The sequence below is a fragment of the Gallinula chloropus genome, assembly GCF_964237585.1.
Source record: "Gallinula chloropus genome assembly, chromosome: 10".
Taxonomy (NCBI): Eukaryota; Metazoa; Chordata; class Aves; order Gruiformes; family Rallidae; genus Gallinula; species Gallinula chloropus.
This window is the reverse complement of record NC_140095.1, coordinates 22,610,130-22,626,580: the sequence shown is the minus strand read 5'-3', so window position 1 is coordinate 22,626,580 and position 16,451 is coordinate 22,610,130. Positions and strand designations below refer to the sequence as shown.

The 16,451-nt window shown below is 57.8% G+C and overlaps 1 protein-coding gene across 1 annotated transcript in view; it reads right to left on the bottom strand.

Annotated features, from left to right (window-relative positions):
- Window positions 1-9,369: 9,369 nt before the first annotated feature.
- The window catches only part of SH3RF2 (SH3 domain containing ring finger 2), a gene marked incomplete at both ends in the record, with an annotated part of 32,118 nt that continues 25,036 nt past the window's right edge, over window positions 9,370-16,451 (bottom strand). Inside the window, 5 exons of the mRNA XM_084268833.1 lie at window positions 9,370-9,657; window positions 10,223-10,590; window positions 12,419-12,645; window positions 13,615-13,785; window positions 15,631-15,725. Of these exons, the coding sequence (XP_084124959.1) occupies window positions 9,370-9,657; window positions 10,223-10,590; window positions 12,419-12,645; window positions 13,615-13,785; window positions 15,631-15,725 (1,149 nt within the window). The remainder of the gene's footprint in view (window positions 9,658-10,222; window positions 10,591-12,418; window positions 12,646-13,614; window positions 13,786-15,630; window positions 15,726-16,451) is intronic.

Below are 16,451 nucleotides of genomic sequence, written 5' to 3'. Positions count from 1 at the left end.
CAGCACTGCTGGAGGCTGACTCCTCTGTTCTTAATCTGTCAAACGATGCCAGTGTGGTGCCTGTGCTCGTGCTGCTCTGGTACATACCTCCCAGACCCTGCTCTTCTGATGGGCATGTGGCTGTTCCACACCAGACACGGGTGCAAAGCGCAGAATGTGAGAGATCCCCAGCCTCCTCACGACCCCTTTCCCTCCAGCCAGCCAGGCTGCCCTGCTGTTTCCCCACCAGCCATATGTCAGCAGGAGGAGGAGGTGGTATTTCAGCTGCGTGTCCCCTGCATCCATCATCACAGGACCAGGAGCTGGACCTGAACTCTGCGCTGGCTGGAGCAGGAACCAGCCCATGCTCTGTGCTGGGGCCTTTCCTACCCACTCAGGGGTTGGTGAGTGTGGTGATGGTGTGACACTGTGACATACTGCCTCTGTCAGCACAGGGAGAGGGGTTTGCAAACGTGTGGCGAGGGCTCATTGTGCTCACACATGGAGGGATCTCGGATGTCCCTCGCTTGGAGCAAGCATGGCTGGAAGCTGTGAGCAGAAGGCTCTTACCTGGAGGCAAGAGAGAGAATTTGGGATTTCCAAGCTGTTCTGGTGTCTCCAGCTGAGGAGGCCAACACTCTGGACACATGATAGCAGAGGCAGCACTGTGCATGTGGACCCCTGGTACTGCCCTTCTCCTGGGTGTTCTTCCCACCCGTGAGTTGTGGCCACCAGTGCTCCAAGAGCAGCTGGTCCGAGGGCTTCCTCGGGTGCCTTGTGTGGAAGGTGCTGTGCTGCTTCCAAGAAGCGGGATTGCAGCCATAAAAATCTAATACATTGACAAAGCAGCCAGATAATCTGAGCAGATACAAACTAATTCGGGGTTTAGGACAATAAATACTGCTCCTGTGTGTCCATAATCTGTGGGTTTTCCCTTCAGCAGCTGGCTGGAGCGCACAGGCTCGCAGGGATGTTGGGGAGTGCTGGCTCATGAGGGGCTGTGTCTGCGCCATCTGTTTGCTCTGCCATGAGGCCAACTTAAACAGCGGTGGTGGTTTAGTCTCAGTGGTCAAGTGAATTGGCTGAGCTGATTGTTAATGAGCAGGGGAGAGCTAAATAACTGGATGCAATTATTTTTTCCTTGTGATGGCGTTTGGCTTCCAGGAGGTGTCAGTGCTGCTCAGGTGGTGTTTCCCCAGGAAAAGGCAGAGGATAAAGAGCTTTTCTTGGGATTGGCTTTCCCTTGTTAAGAACAACTCTGGTCTCACTTAGTAGTCTTCCTGTTACAATTTTGGGTAGAGAGATCTGGGAAGGGACTCTTCTTTTCATTTGCCCTCCTCACTGAGCCAGGTCTGGAGCGTGTGGATGCGCAGCCACGCGGCACAGAGCCCAGCACCGCACTGGGAACACCAGCTCGGAAAGGGAGGGTGATGTTTTCCACAGCACAAAGCACCTATCACTGTGGTGCTGCCTGTCCCTGTACGTCCAAGAGAAGAGGCAGTTTGGATCCAGCTGACTCCTACATGTGTCCAACCAGAGTTGTTCCCATCATGGAGGAGGCAGCAATGGGCGGCCGTGGGACCGTGTGTTCTGGGTGCCTGGTCACTGGTTCTTGGTGTGTTTGTCTCACCTTGCTGGCCTGGGGAGTTAAATCTCCCTGGCACTAGCAGGAGGCTGGGCTGGGTGAGCTTGTGGGTGCTGGGCTCCTGGTCTGGGGCTGGACTGACCCTCAAACCCCACCCAGCTGAGGCTTTCCTTAGAGCCCTCCTGCCTCCCTGGGAAGAGGGGCAGTTGGGAGCTGCGTCAGGGCTTGGAGTGTGGTGACGTCACCTGTTTGGTGCTGTCACCTGTTCGGGGCTGTTCCCAGGCTCCTTTCCTGCCTGGCTGGAAGTCTCCACTCGGATGTGTCGGAGGCCCATGTCTTCTTTGTTCTTCCCCAAATGCCCAAGGACGGGACTCTTCCCTTTTCTTTCTGGTGCTGGGGAAGGAGTAGAGCCAGGAGCACCATCCCTGCTTAACATTATCAATAATCTGGGACATATCAATAACAAATCCATATAGGCACTGCATAGCTCATGGGAAAGGGGTGCTCACTGTTGCATATTGCACTGAAAACCCTCTGCAGCAGAGTTGGACAGGGCTGCTCATGCTCAGGAATTCAGCTCAGAGCAGTTTATTAATCCCTCCAGGCTTTGCTGGCAGAAGAGAGAATTATTGACTCTGTGGCACCAGCAAAGTACCCAGAATCTATATTTTGTTTAAAGCAGGAGCAGTTATTCCTCAGCAGTGCCTTACTGTGTCAGAAGGATGGCACAACCTTTGGGAGTGATGTTCTGCTGGAGTGGGGAGCAGCAGGACGTGTCGTGCAGGGGCTGGAAGTGCCTGTGGGGTGCTGAGCAGGGAGAGCTGCCTGGGCAGAGCCACCCCTGAGCCCCTCACACCACACCGTGCTCTGGAGAAGCCCGTTCCTATCGACCGGCTCTGGGAGCGCCCGTGCAGGTGGCTGATGTTGGTGCTGTCACAGGGCTGGGCTGCTGGCCCTGTCTGGCCACTGTGCAGGGGAAGAAGGAGGTACCCCACCTTTGGGTGGGGGTCACACTACTTCCCCCCAGGCTTCTCTTGGATCTTTCATCGTCTGTGAGGAGAAAACCGTCACCACCAACTCGTGTTAAGGAGGTGAGTTGATCAAGGGCTCGGAGCCCCTCAGCTTTCTGACAGCGGCGCTTCGGGCTTTATTGGACACTGCTCCAGACTTGTACAGATCTGACTCAAGTATGGCTGGGCTTCCTAAGCCTGAGGGCATAGTGTGAGCTGATGGGATGGGAACTGTTCTGCTGTGCAGCAGGATGCTGTGAAAGCGCTGCCAGGGTGTCTGTGAAATGTGTGGCTGATGTGGTTCCACAGCACAGGCCTGGGAGTGTTGGCCCTGCCAGTGATGGTGCATTGTGCCCTGCTGGTCCTTGGTACTGCTGCTTGTGTGAACCCTGCTCACTCCTTCTGGGGGACCCTGGGTGCAGACTGGGCAGTGCTGGGGCTGCTGGGCCCGTCCATCCATCCATCCATCCATCCATCCATCCATCCATCCATCCATCCATCCATCCATCCATCCATCCATCCATCCATCCCAGCCTGCTCCCTCTCCACCCCCTGTGTGGGATGCTCTGGCTTTGCAGTGTCTTTCCCAGCCGTGTCTCTGTTCCTCCTGTCTCCTTCCCCACATCCAGCCTGATCTAACACCCGCTCACCCCGTACACCAAACCCAACCCTCCTCTTCAGTGTGTTTGTTCCCAGCTGGTGACACAGTGGCTGGAATAAGAACAGGAAACCAAACAGTCCTGGTTTTTCATGCAAAGAGTTTTACTGGTCAGGCAGCAGCTCCCGGGTGCTGCACGGGGTGACTGAGACCGGTGTCTCCCCCGGTGACGCCGCTGACCCTGCAGCACACATGTGCCCCAGCACCGTGCTGCAGCTTCCACGTTCAGGGCAGGAGGTGCCTTAATCCAGCCAGAGCCAATTAATTTAATTAATCTACAGGCTATGGATCTAAACGTTAGTGCTATAAACTTAGATGAATAAACTTCTGAAAACTTAAAATGCTTTCAACCGTTGGTCTTCAGTTGCAGAAATACAAAATAAATATCTTGAAGGTCATTACAAAACAAAACTAATATCTCTGTGTTTATTGACTTCTCCCTTCTCCCTGATAGTGTGTTAGATTGAAAAAGCCTCTTTAAAAAATGAACTTCACATCATGGAAAAAATATTGAGTGTTACTGACTCTGTACAAGTGTCTCTGAACCGTAAACCAAATGGATTTATTCCTCTTACCCATCACCAAACTAAAGAAAGTTATATGTCCTACTGACTCTACTCATATACATGTAAGCATAGTCATTCCTGGTCTCGTTTGCAGTGCCGTGGCTGTAACACCTCGGTGTGGCGTTTCCTGGGCTCAGTGCAGAAAGAAGCTGACGACGCTCCCAGGTCCATCGTGCGGGGGATCAGGGTGAGCTGCCTGCTGTTGGCCCTGCTGCCTTGAGGATTCGTTTTGGCTGGAACTTTGGTGTAACTGGACCTTTCTCCGCTCCCCCTGCACGTGCAGCCTTCACCAGCCTGACCCCCGTGGGTGCCACCCCGGGGGCTTTCCACAGGGCCGAAGGGATGGGCTGGCCGGAGCTCCCCAACCTGCTGGTGAGTCCCTGCTGCTTCTCCTGGGAGGGTTTGGGCTCTGAATGCTGACTCGATGGGTGTTTTGAAATGTTACACTCAGAATGGGGGAGATGCTGCGACTTATGGCAAAAACCCTGAAAAACTTCACTTGTATTGCTATAGTGACACCTAATGCAGCTGCAGAGAGGAGCTGCTGCGCCCGTCGGGCAGGCAGGAGCCCTCCTCCAGCAGCGACACACGTACACCTGAGCTCACACCTTCCTGGGCCGCTCTGGCCTTTCCAGCCTGACCCCTGGGCTGACGTTTGCATTCGTCTTCTGGAGCTGGGTCGGAGGGGCCGGGGCGATGGGCTGACCCCGTGCTGCCAGGGGCTGCCTGTCCTCTCCGGGACTGGCTTTTCTTGAGCTCGTTTTCTCCCTCTGGAGTGAGGTGCTTGGTGTCGGGACGGTTCTTGTTGTGTTTTGCTGCCTTGAAAAGCGAAGCCAGGACAAGACCCGCTGGGGAACCTGTGCCCATTGACACACCCCGGGCTCAGCTGTGGTGAGCAGCCCGAATGGGCCGTGACTGCAAAGTGTCTTTTGAGGGCTGGTTTTGGAAGACAGACCTGTCCTGAGGGGAGAGGGGGCTGCTTGGGAGAGGGAAGGAGGCAAACGCTCGCTGCCTGCATGGTGCAGACTTTCCCAAGCTTAGAGGGATCAGGGTGAGATCCCCTGATTCCCCCACCCCAGGCTCTTGGAACCACGGGGTCATGTCAGAGACACAAGATTTGAATCCCCTTGAGCTCCCCATCAGAGGAGGAGCCCCGTGGCTGGGGAAGCCCTCTGAGGGTGACTGTGGAGCTCAGCAGCTGAAAGTAACTCGAGGTCACGGCTAGGCCGGGGGGCTCGTGGCTCCAGACCCACCCCAGCAGCTCTGTGGGAGCTGCCAGTGCCTGAACCCAGCCGGTGAAGGGCCCGGCCTGGCTGTGTCCCGCTGCGGCAGCGCAGGCGCTGGTGACACCTGGCCAGGCAGGATGATGCTGCGTGGCCACTGCTGCCTCCTGTGTGACTCGTGTTTCCCAACCAGGGGATGGTGAGGTGCTCTGTGTCTCAGGCAGGGGCTGATCCCAGGGGGTTTCTGTGGATGCCAGATGGGGTGTGACTCTCGGGCTGTGGGGAGAGCGATCTGCCAGTGCAGAGCAGCTGCTGCCCCCTGGAACGGCCTCACACAATTCCCACCCGTGACCAGGCACTGTCCCTTCCTCTGTCCCTGCGGCAGGAGGGTGCCTGGGCTGGGCTGGGGAGGCCTTTTCAGCTCGCAGGATCTGGCAGAATTGGTTAACGTTGCATTTTCTTACCTCTGCTGTGTGGTTTGTCAGTGAACGTGACTGCGGCGCAGGCTCAGGGGCCAGCCAATTACGGAGGCACTCCAGGGTTTCAGCCAGGCTAGGCAGGCAAGTAAAGCTGTGCTGATGAATGATTGATTTGGGCTCCAATTCATTAACTAATCATAAGAAATGAACAGAGAGAAAATAAGCCCAATTCCTGAACTTGGGAGGCAGGTTAATGGTCCCCCTGTCCCCGTGCTGCTTTGCACCCTGCTCCGGAGCTCCGTCCCTGCGCTGCCGGGGGAGGCGATGGACAGAGCCCGGCTCAGCCTGCGCCTCCAGCAGGGCAGGTGGGGAACGGGACTTTTCCTTAGAGAACCACATCACACTGTGGTACAGACCTGCAGCTGCGTTTGGCCTTTCCCCACGTTTCCTCTGCCCTCTGTGCTTCGTGTGATGCTTTGGGGTAAAACAGGAGGGTGCAGACTTGGTGGCTCAGCCAGGCTGGGACTTGGAGCAGCCCCTCTGTACCACTGAGCCCTGTCCAGGGTGCATGGGGAGACCTTCTGCCCTCCTGGCCAGCTCGTGGGTGACAAAGTGGGGTCCCAGTGCTGATGTCTAAGCTCTCGTCACTGGGGAAATGGACTGCAGCGAGCCTGGAGGGTGGGAAGGCAGGAGGGAAGCTAAAGATGTATATAAAAAGAATAGAAACCCTTGAAGAGCTCGCCCACCTCCATGAAAAGCTGCCTCCCTCCTGCCAGCATGTGATGCCTGCCTGAAAACTGCTGCCAAGAAAAGCATGGGTGGGGGCAGCCAGGGAGGGGCAGGGGTTTGAGAGGGTCCTGGAGGAAGATGTGCTGTGCTTCAGGCCAGTGTCCCAAAGCTGAAGGGGAGGTTGCTCGTGCTCCAGGCACCCGGTGTGGGCATCCCCCTGGCAGAGTAAGGGCGGCTGGAGGAATTCCCCCAGATGTCTTTAGCCTGATGCACTCAGAACCGAGCCCTGACAGACCCTGTCAATGTCTTGTGTGGCACCATCAGCTCCTCTGCATAGGGAAGGGCCACTGGTTGGGCTCCTCACTCGGGGCTTCTCACAGGGCTCCCCCTTGGCTCCTGGTGGTTCTGCTTTAGTTGGGCCTTTAAATGAAAAGATGAGTCTTGTCTCTCATCCTTGGGATGTTCCTTGGTGAAATAACATAGTCAGGATGATGGGAGTGCCGGGGAGGCACGGGGAAGGTGAGGGGGTATGAAACCAGCGGGCAGGTACATCTATGGGAACGGGATGCTTATTAGGGCTGTCGTCTTAAAATGCATCTTGTTGTCAGCTCTCCCTACATATTTTGAATATATTTAGGGTGCTTATCACCATAGCATCCAAGTGCTGAAATATCCTGTGCCAGAAGCTGAGAGATCCATCCCAGAATAGCTGCCTGCTCTTTTACTGAAGCACGTCTTTCGCTGTCAGCGCTTCCCCTCCTGCCACTGCCCGTGGCTGCCTGTGTGTGCACCAGTGTCACCCCTTTCTCTGTCCCCATCAGCCCCACACTGTCACTTATCACGACAGTGCACTGGTGTCACTTGGCACTGTAGCACAGCAGGTGAAGGGCCAATGCCAGGAGAATCCATGGCTTTTTAGTGTCTTTATCTTCAGACTCCATGTAATGAGCTGAATGGGTCTGCGGGCTTCCTGGGTGCTGTGAAACCTCCCTGCTGTTTATCTGGATGTGGGAAGATAAGGGGGTGGATTTGCTTTGTGAATGGCAACGTCCTGAACTGGGGATGTGAGCGGCATCCAGCTGTTGTGAGCCCAGATGTGCAGGCAGGCTCCAGGCATGCTGAGCATCTCTTCCTGATGCTCCTGGTGTCCCCCGCTCCCCGAGCTCCTTTTTGCAGCCCCAAACTGAGCTTCAAGTTCTTTGGCCTCACACGCCTGCCTCTCGTGGGACAGAGCTGGGTCTTGCAGGGTGGGGTTAATTGTGATAACGAGGGACCATCTTTGATCGGAGCTGTCACAGAGTCCCTGGCTCATCGCAGTCCCGGCTCCCTGGGGACGCTGAGCTCTGCCAGAGCCGGGTGCTGCCTCTCTGCAGGGTCTAAATCCTCAGGATGGGCATCAGCCCTGAGCCCTGTGGGAGGTTGGCTCTTGGGGTGTGTTAGATGCTTCGGCAGCAGATGACAGATTGGGCTGTGCCAAGCTGGGAGCGTGCAGTGGGATCACAGCTGGAGCCGGGCGGGAGCAGGGAAACCCTCCCTGCCCTCCAAGCCGACACCACACGCTACAGCCCGAGCTGGTTCTGGATGTACCTCATGCAACTCTCTCTATTTCTGAAGGTGCCTGGGAGACACGGGTGCTCTGGGTTATAGAGGCAGCTCATGACCCTTCTGGTTCCCTTTTTGAGTGATGAGAGGAGTGTTCAGCGAAGAACGGGCATGTCTTCTCCTTGATGCTCAGCTGTCCTTGAGGTGACACTGCTGAGGGTCATGCTCACTCACCCTCTTTGCAGCTCGCAGTTTCCAGCTTGTCAGGAGCTTTCTGCAAGAGCTTAAGTGGTGATGGAGAGCACAGGGCGAAGAGCTTACCCATGCCCTCGGTGGCTTGTGCTGCTGGAGTCCCAGGGCAGATGCAGCTTCCTGCTCCATGAACGGAGTCTGGAAGAGCAGAATGGGGGCTGTAGTGTAGTAACTGGCTTTGTCTGATCCCTTTTCTCAGTTCCAGAGGACAGGTCCTTCTCCGAGGCTGTGCCAGTGCCTCTGGGAGCTTCCTCTGACCATGGGAGTTGCTTTCGTGGGGTCTGTGTGGGATTAACCAGGATGTGATTTTGCAGCAGCTGCTGCTGTGAGATCCGTGCTCAGGGCTGGGGCTCGGGTGGGCACGTCTGCAAGCTGCAGCCCAACGTGTGGGTGTGCTGGAGAGCCAGCGCAGGCTGTGAATCCCCGCGTCTCCCTGGGCTCGCAGGAGAGGCTGGATGTGGGGCCAGCTGAAACGAGCCGGCGCTGCTGTGGCACGGTGGGTGCTGAGTCCTGCTCTCTGTTCATGGGTGTTTTGCGCATCCTCGTACAGAGCTGAGCCCACAGGTTCCACCTGGGGTATTTACAAAAGCGCTGTCTGTGTGGGTGCGGCGCGGGGAGGAGTTGGAGTGAGCTCAGGGGCTGCTGACAGGTAATTAGAGGAGGCCAAGCAATGAGGAGATGGAGATTGAATCCCTCTTCTGTCTGCAGAGTCAAAGCCACTGGTAACAGCACATCCCTTCCCTCCTCACATCACCTTTTAACCTGCATTACAGCATCTGGACTAAACCCAAGTGAAGTGAGCAGGCACCCAGCCTGGCACAGGAACGGGAGCGACCGCCCCTCAAAGGCAGCGCGACCCGGCAGCTCCCAGCTGACTGACTGTGATTTATGGTTTCTTTATCCTGCAGAAGCAGGAAGGTAATGAACCAGTGTTCTGATCTCTGTGGGCTTTCCTGCAGCAGCGGGGAGATCAAAACAAGCTTAACTATTTCTGATGCCTGCATGCTTTCTTCCCCTCCCGCTCCTCCTCCGGTGCCATGCAGGCAGCCTTACAGGATGCCAAGGAACGTGAGTTTTGTGGATGCCACAAACCCCCTTGGCATCTCTGGCAGCAGCCCTGGGGCTGGGGGCTCCTCCAGCTGCGGTTGGTGCAGCAGTGGGCGGGACAGGACTGTCCCTGTGGGGATGGGATGGATGCTGTCCTGTCCCGCTCCCTCAGGAGCTTCCCCAGTTCCCTGAGAGACTCGGACTCTCAGGTCCCAGGGGGCTGGGATAGGGGGAGTCCCTGCCCCTCACCCCAGTGGGGGAGCGGTGGGGTGGTGGCTGGTGGGGGGTCGGGGGTGCTCGCCCCTGGCAGGAGGGAGGGGAAGGGAAGCACGGAGGTCAGCGGGCGGAGGAGCTGCCCCTCAGTTTGCAGAAACGCTGCTGTAGCTCTTCTTGACGGGGAAGGTCAGCTGCCCGGAGAGGTCCAGCGACAGCGCCTTCGGGTGCAGCGCCCGGCGCAGGGGCAGGGGGCTGGAGCCGGCCCTGGGCGTGTAGAGCAGCAGGAGCTCGGGGCCCGGCAGGCCGGCGTCGGGCAGGGGGGCTTCTGCTGCGGGCTCGGTCCTGCCGCGCGGCAGGCTGGGCGAGGGCTGCAGGCTGTGCCGCTTGGGCGGCGGGGGGCTGTGGTTCTGGAACCTCACCGTCTTCACTTGCTGCAAGGAGAAGGGACAGGAGTCACGGTGGGAAGGGCAGCCACCCGCCCCCCATCCGCCCTGGGAGCCGGGGACGAGCTGAGGGGGCAGCCGGCTCCTTCCTGGGGACAGAGGATGTCACCTCTGTACAAAGTACCCTTCTGGCTGCCAGAGGGGAAAGAAATTTTGGCTGCAAATGGCTCAGCCCAAGCAGGAGGGGGGTGGTGAGGGCAGAGCCCAGCCTCACGCTCAGCCCAGCACCTGGGGCTGCATTTCCTCATTTGCACCCAAAATCTCGGGGACCTGGGTGGGCTCTTGCCTATTCCTGACCTCAGACTGGATCCTGACTGAACACTGGTCTATGCAGAGTGAGGCCCTGCAGCACCTCGCCTGAGGTCAGAGCCAGCAACACAAACATCTGGTTTCCTGGTGCAGGTGCCTGCCCCAGGGGCTTCTACCCAAGGAAACCTGCTGGGAATGGAGCCCTTGAGGACTTTGCCCCGGGTCAGTGCTGGGCTGACACCGAGAGCTGGTGCCATGAGGACTGGAGGGACCCCTGGAGACACGGGGAGACGCCGGCCGTTACCTTCTCGGCGCTGTTGCGGGAGGTGTCTGGCTTCACCAGGATGGACGGCGGGGCCGATGCGGGCGGCTTCGGGGCGGCCTCGCTCTTCGCTGGAGGGTCTCTGGCATCCAGGATCACCGAGCTGCACACGGAGGGAGTTCGGCTCTCCCCTGCTCTGGCTGCGAGCGCCGCTGAAGCGTCGTGGGCGAAGTTTGGCCTCAGTCCTGCCTCGGCTGTGCCCGCCCCGGGAGGGATGCTGTGCGGCTGGGGGCTGGCGTGCTGGTAGAGCTGAAGCTGCTGAGGTCGCACCGCAGCCGTGGGGGGACGCCTGAGGGAGCCGGCAACCGGCACGAGGGTCCCTGCCTGCCCCGGCCTCTGCAGGGATCCGTCTGGAGAGCAAGAACCATGGGAAGGAGGTGAGTCAGCAGGAACACAACATGGTACAAAGCAAAGAGGCTGTGGGGAGCCGTGGTTACGGGATGCTGTGGGGCTGCAGCTCCTTGGGATCATCTCTCACCTACCCCTGTGCACTGGGACCAGTGTGTGGTAACACTGTCTGCCTCTGGCAGGGGCCACGGCAGCTCTGCCGCTGGCGCTGGGCAACGCGGCTGCCCACAGACCCTTGGAAATGTGTTCCCAGCGCGTGTGGGCTCAGGGACAAGCTGTGCCAGCCTCGCTGGCAGGAACCCACCCAGCAGCTCTGCATGAGCCTTTGCAAGGAGTCAAACCCCCCCTGAAGTTACCAAAGTGGGGAACTTTGGGGCAGGCTGGAGGTGTTGGGACCTGGGCTCTGCTGCCAGCCACGTGTCCGCTGAGGCTGCCTCCCCCTGCCCTCCCAGCACCCCCCAGCACAGGGAAGTGAGGAGTATGTGTCGCTTCACATGGTGAAGAGAACAGGAGCTGATGTGGAGGTTTCCCCCTCGCTGTGGGGAGGCTTTGGGCTTCGCACCCACTGGGTCACTCCTGCTGCTCTGGGGAAGGATCCTGTCTCACCTTCAGGCTACTCCTGATTTTATGCATCTCAGCTTCAAGCTGAATTTTTCTCTCCTGAAATGCTGTTCCCTTGATCACTCCCCTGCATACTTTTCCTGAATTTCTCTGTTCTTTCTGAGTCCCAGGAATAGGTGACGTGTCCAGGATGTGAGCTCACCGCACTCCCCCAGCGGCACACCCTGAGTTCTGCTCTCTCATTCTGAGCTCCTTTCTTAACAATTCCTGATAATGCTCTAAATTAACCTTTATTAGAAATTGCTTCTGAGCATGAGCCAAAGTGCCTGGAGCCATCCATGACAATTCCAAGGCCTCTCTGCAGAGCAACAGAGGCTAATTTAGAGCCCAAGGTTGTGTGTGTATAATTAGGGATTAGATCTGTGTGTTGCTGTTTCTGTGCCCGCTGCTGGGTGCTGTGGGCTTCCCAGGCTGGGTTTGCTGAGATAGCTGTGCCATCCCTTGTGGAGACTGGGATCACTGTCTGGGTATGATTCGTGTTTACTCTGCTGGAGTCTGTGTCTCCCTTTCTCTGCTGGCCACATAAGGATCCTTTCCTGCCTGCTGGGCTCCCCTCCTCTGCTGGCTGAATGTTTTGGGTTGGACGGTGCACTCTGAGCCAGGCTCCCATCGAGGATGTGGGCATCACCTGCTCCCCTCGAAGGGAGCTGTGCCATGCACGGTGCCGGTCGGTGCGGTGAGCCAGCCGGCATCGCCCCCAGCCCTGCCCGGGTCTGACCGCCCTGGGCATTTCACCCCTCCCCTCCAGCCTGGGGGTTAATCCCCAGCGCAGGCTTTGCTATGCTCGACCTAGAAACTGGCACTGCCCTCTGTGTGCAGCCCCTTGTGCAGCGGCAGGACCACGCTGCCCGTCCCTGTTCCTGCAGCCTGGCTGTGACGAGACCCCTTGGTGAGACCCCTCTCAGGTGCCCGGCTCTCAGGGGGATGCAGCTGGGTAGCAGTGAGGCCGCTCGTGTGCCAGGCAGGGATGTCTGCCCCCAGCTCGGCCTGGGCTGGGAGGGGGTGCTGGGAGCCCCAGAACAGGGGGGCTGTGCTGGCCTCATGCTGCGCCTGACGCAGGAGCCCAGCCTGGGCGGGACCCCGGGGAGCTGCCCTTGTCCTGGAGCACCCACTTCTCTAGGGCTCCGGTGCAGCTTGCAGGCAGCCAGTGTGGTCTGGGACACACACACGTATCTGGCTTCTCCCTCCCAGAGACCCCCGAGCACTTACTCTTCCTGGCGCTGCCGCGTCCGCGCCGCAGCGATGCGGGTCCCGAGGCCGCCGCAGCCGCGCTCCTGCCAGGCGAGGTGACGGGCACGGGCAGCAGCGCTGACTTCAGGGCTCGGCTCTGTCTCGGGCCGTTCTCGGAGATGCTCCCTTGGGAGGAGAGCGAGGAGGTCGATAGCGTCCACGAGGTGTACGGGGAAGGCATCTTCGTGTCGGAGAGGTTAGATTTCCTGTGCGAAACAGAGAAGAAAGCTGAGGTCAGACCTGCAGCTTTAGGAGAGCAGGAGCTTGCCCAGAGGGACTCCCTCCAATCAGCGACCCCCCTGAGCAGGATCCCTGCTCCATCTGCCCCTGCAGCCGGGGCTGGGCCGTCACGGTGGGTTTCCAGCCACGCTGCCCCTGCCCCAGTAAATCGCTGCCTGGGGAGGGGTGCTGTGACTTACCCACTTTCTCCTGGCAAAACCAGAGCAGGACACTTCTGAGCTGTTTCATTTCCCTGCCCAACCTGAGCATATCCCAGGGGAGCCAGGGGCACAGGAAATCTTTGTTCTCTCCTGAACTGTACGGTTTAATTACTGCTTTTTCTAATGCATGTTTGTTTAGCCAGATCACTGGTGTCCTGGGCTTAAACGCCTGCTCTACGACAGTGTTTTGACTCTTAAAAGAGACCTCAGCTTGGGGGATCCCTTCTGGCAGGAAAAAACCCAAACCTGGAGCCATCCAAAAGGAGTACAGGGTGAGCCTGGGCGCAGACACGCTGCCGTTCATGCTGCCTGCCAGAGCGACTCATCAAACTCTGCCCTTGTGTCACCTACAGCCCTTTGCTGGAGCTCCTGGGCCGAATCAAAGAGTCATGGGCAAAACTGCTGCTGTCTCTGCTGACATCCCAGGTTAAGACAAGCAGATGAAGGCTGACGTTGTGCCATTGGCTCATCCTGACCCCTGTGAGGGGATCGCTGCCGGCTCCCTCTTCTCCCTGGTTTCTCCCTGCTGTGGCACCCAGCTGTTGGAGGCGATGGGATTCCCATGCGGTGTGTGCAGCCGAGTTGGTGTGAGAGCTGCTGGGTGTCCTCCCACCCAGGGGGTCCCCAGCCCTTATCAGCGCTGCAGGAATCCCCTGCAGCGGTGGAGGACCCCGAGTCCCTCGTGTTACCCGCTCGCTGCCCCCCACGCTTTTGTCTCACGTTAGAAAACCAGACCTGAAGAGAGGAGCCACGTAGTTGCTGGGGAAGGTGCCCACTCTGCCCGTGACGAGGGACATGCCCCGCAGCCAGCCGTCGTGGTCCTTCCCAAAGACACGGACCCCTTCTCCCTTCTGCAGGTCCAGCTCGTCCGGGCCGTGCGCCACGTAGGAGTGGAGAGCCACGCACCTGGGGAGGGAAGGGGTGAGGGGGGGCAGGCAGCGGCTGTCCTCGTGTGGGATGCCTGGATAGCGATGCTGCTGGCTCTGGGGGAGTGGCAGCTCCTTGCCTGGAGCCCCTGCAACCTGCCCTTCCAGGGAGTATCTGGGTGCTGCCGTTACTGCGGAGAGAACTCGCAGGGAAGAGCCTGTGACTCGAGGCCAAAGGGGTGTGAATAAAAGAAGAGCCGACAGGAACAGAGCACAAAGAGGATCTCATCAGTGGTTTCTATCCCTGGAGCCAGCCGAGGGCAACAAGCACCGGGGAGGAGAACGCTGCTGCTCCTCACCCTGCACCGCGAGTGCTCCCCGAAATAACCACTCAAGGGGAACGCGTCCCTGTCCCGGGGCGAAGCAGCACGAAGGGTGTGGGTAGAAGCTCGGTCCGAGCGATAGCATCGAGAGTTCGCTCTGCCTTTGAAGTCCTCCAGCCAGAGGCCCTGCATCTGCTCCCCTGGAGCAGCATCTGGAGGTGTTGGAGGTGTGGGAGGAGCGCTGCTGGTACAGCAAGGGGTGTGTTAACCCCATCTGCCTCCCTTCCCCACTCTCCTGCAACTGGAGCCCTGCAGACACTAACGCTGGGACTTCAGTCACTGCCACTGGGCGTTCTCCAAGGAGAATGAAGTGGACAAGGAGGAGGGACATGGCTCTGGGCTGGTGAGGAAACCAGACTGGAAACTAATTTGAGATGCCCTCTAGATCTCTCTGCTGTGATTCTGGGACTACAGCTGGGTGGTGAAGCTTTGTTCCCTGCAGTGAACCACGTGTGACCACACAGCAGAGCAGGAGCACCAGAAAACGGTGTATTTTTCAAACCTTTCCCATATCTGTTCTTTCATTTGCTCTGTCTCCAGCGTAACACCTGTAATTGCACTGTGGTTCTTTGGGTTGTTTTCAAGGGGAACATGATCTGCTCCCTAACACTAACGAGCTACAGACCAATGCAGCAATTACCAGATACTACTTCAGAAACAGAGCAGCAGAGTAGCTGTGCAGATAAGCAGGACCTCCCCATAACTTTTAACCAGCTTTCTCTCTCCTTGTGGTTCGGAGGAGCCCCCTGAAAGCTTGACTTGAAACACCCATCTCTGTGAAGTGACTTCTGGCACTCACACAGACCAGGGGGTTTGGAGCTGGGGTGTGTGAGCTGTGCAGGATCCGTCCTGGAGGGCAGGGGCCAGGCCCTGGGGTGGTAATGTGGGGTGGAAAGGGGAGCTGTGGGAAGCAGTGAGTGTTCCAATGAATCCTCCTCCTGCACGTTGTGTGAAGGTCTCGGGAGTTACCCTGCACTTGGGATTAAGTCTGGGCAAGCACACTGTGGGCTTCCCCATGCTCCTCGTGCGCTCTGGTGTTTCCAGGGGCCTGGCCCAGTACTGCCAAGGTGCCAATTACCATGTAGGCAGCTCGTTACTGGTGCTGCCTACAGAGCTGGGCCACATCCCAGTGTGTGACCTGCAAATTTTAACTCTGGGCAGGTTATAATGGTGGGATCACTCAAAACACCAACGGCCTTCACTACCCTAAAGTAAATAACCAGAGGCACTTGAGGAGGAATTAGTTTTTGTATTTAAAAACTAAAATGTGCTGCTGACACACAGGTCGAGCTTCAGAGATGCTGAAGAAAGGAAGCAGGGTGTGAGCTCTGACCAGCTGAGTGCATCGCTACCCTGATCTGCGCTCGGATCCGAGCACAAGGGAGCTGTGCTCTGCCCCACACCCACCTCCTGCCTCACAGGAACCGCTGGCTGCACAAGGGGAAGGGACATGGAAGCACACCCAGCCACCCCCCCAAAGGTAACTGAGTTTCTGTACGTACATATAAGCTGATAAGTGGTGCTGCAGATGGGGGAGCGTGACGATGGCCGCCGAGTGCCCCAGTGGTGCCGGTGTGGGGTAGTAAGAGGCACTGACCTGTAGGGAGAGAGCAAGGAATGAGATCAGCACGTGAGTCTGAACATGGGCTTGTTCGAGCAACTGGCAGAGCAGCTGAGAACATCTGACAGGCTTCACTTGCCCTTCAGAAACCCCCAAACCACCACAGGGGTTACAGGAGAAGGAAGTTTGGAGCATTTGACCAAAAAAAAGAAAACCACCAAAAAACCCCAACAAGGCCGTGAGAGGAAGACGCAGGGTCCCTCTGCTGCAACCCCGGGATGCTACCCAGGGCACGGCTCGCCTGGGCTGACAGTGCCTGTCCCACCCTGGGGATAAGGCCCATGCTGGGACAGCGTGCGGAGGCTCTGGGAGCGATGATGGAACGGGCTCAGCTGACCTGGCAGCTGTCACTTTCGGGGGGTACGTTTGAGCCCTACGCCTGCCATCCTTGCTAATGCCATATATAAGATCCCCATGAATAGGGAGATGCTCCTTCACCTCTCTCCTTGTGCTCAGTGTTTTCTCACCCCTCTGCACAAGGTGAGGACCTTTGGTTCCATCACTCACTTCAGGAAGGAGGAGGAGTTTGGGAACACAGCGTTTCAAGCCCAGACTTTGCTACCCAGGAGGAGACTGTCCAGTCAGCAGGACTGGTGCCATCACTGCTCTTTCACTTGGTATTTATTTAGCTCCAGATGGGAGTATTGGCATTGTCTAAACCCTAAATAATACAGTCCTTGCCCCAGTGATCTTTTAATAACT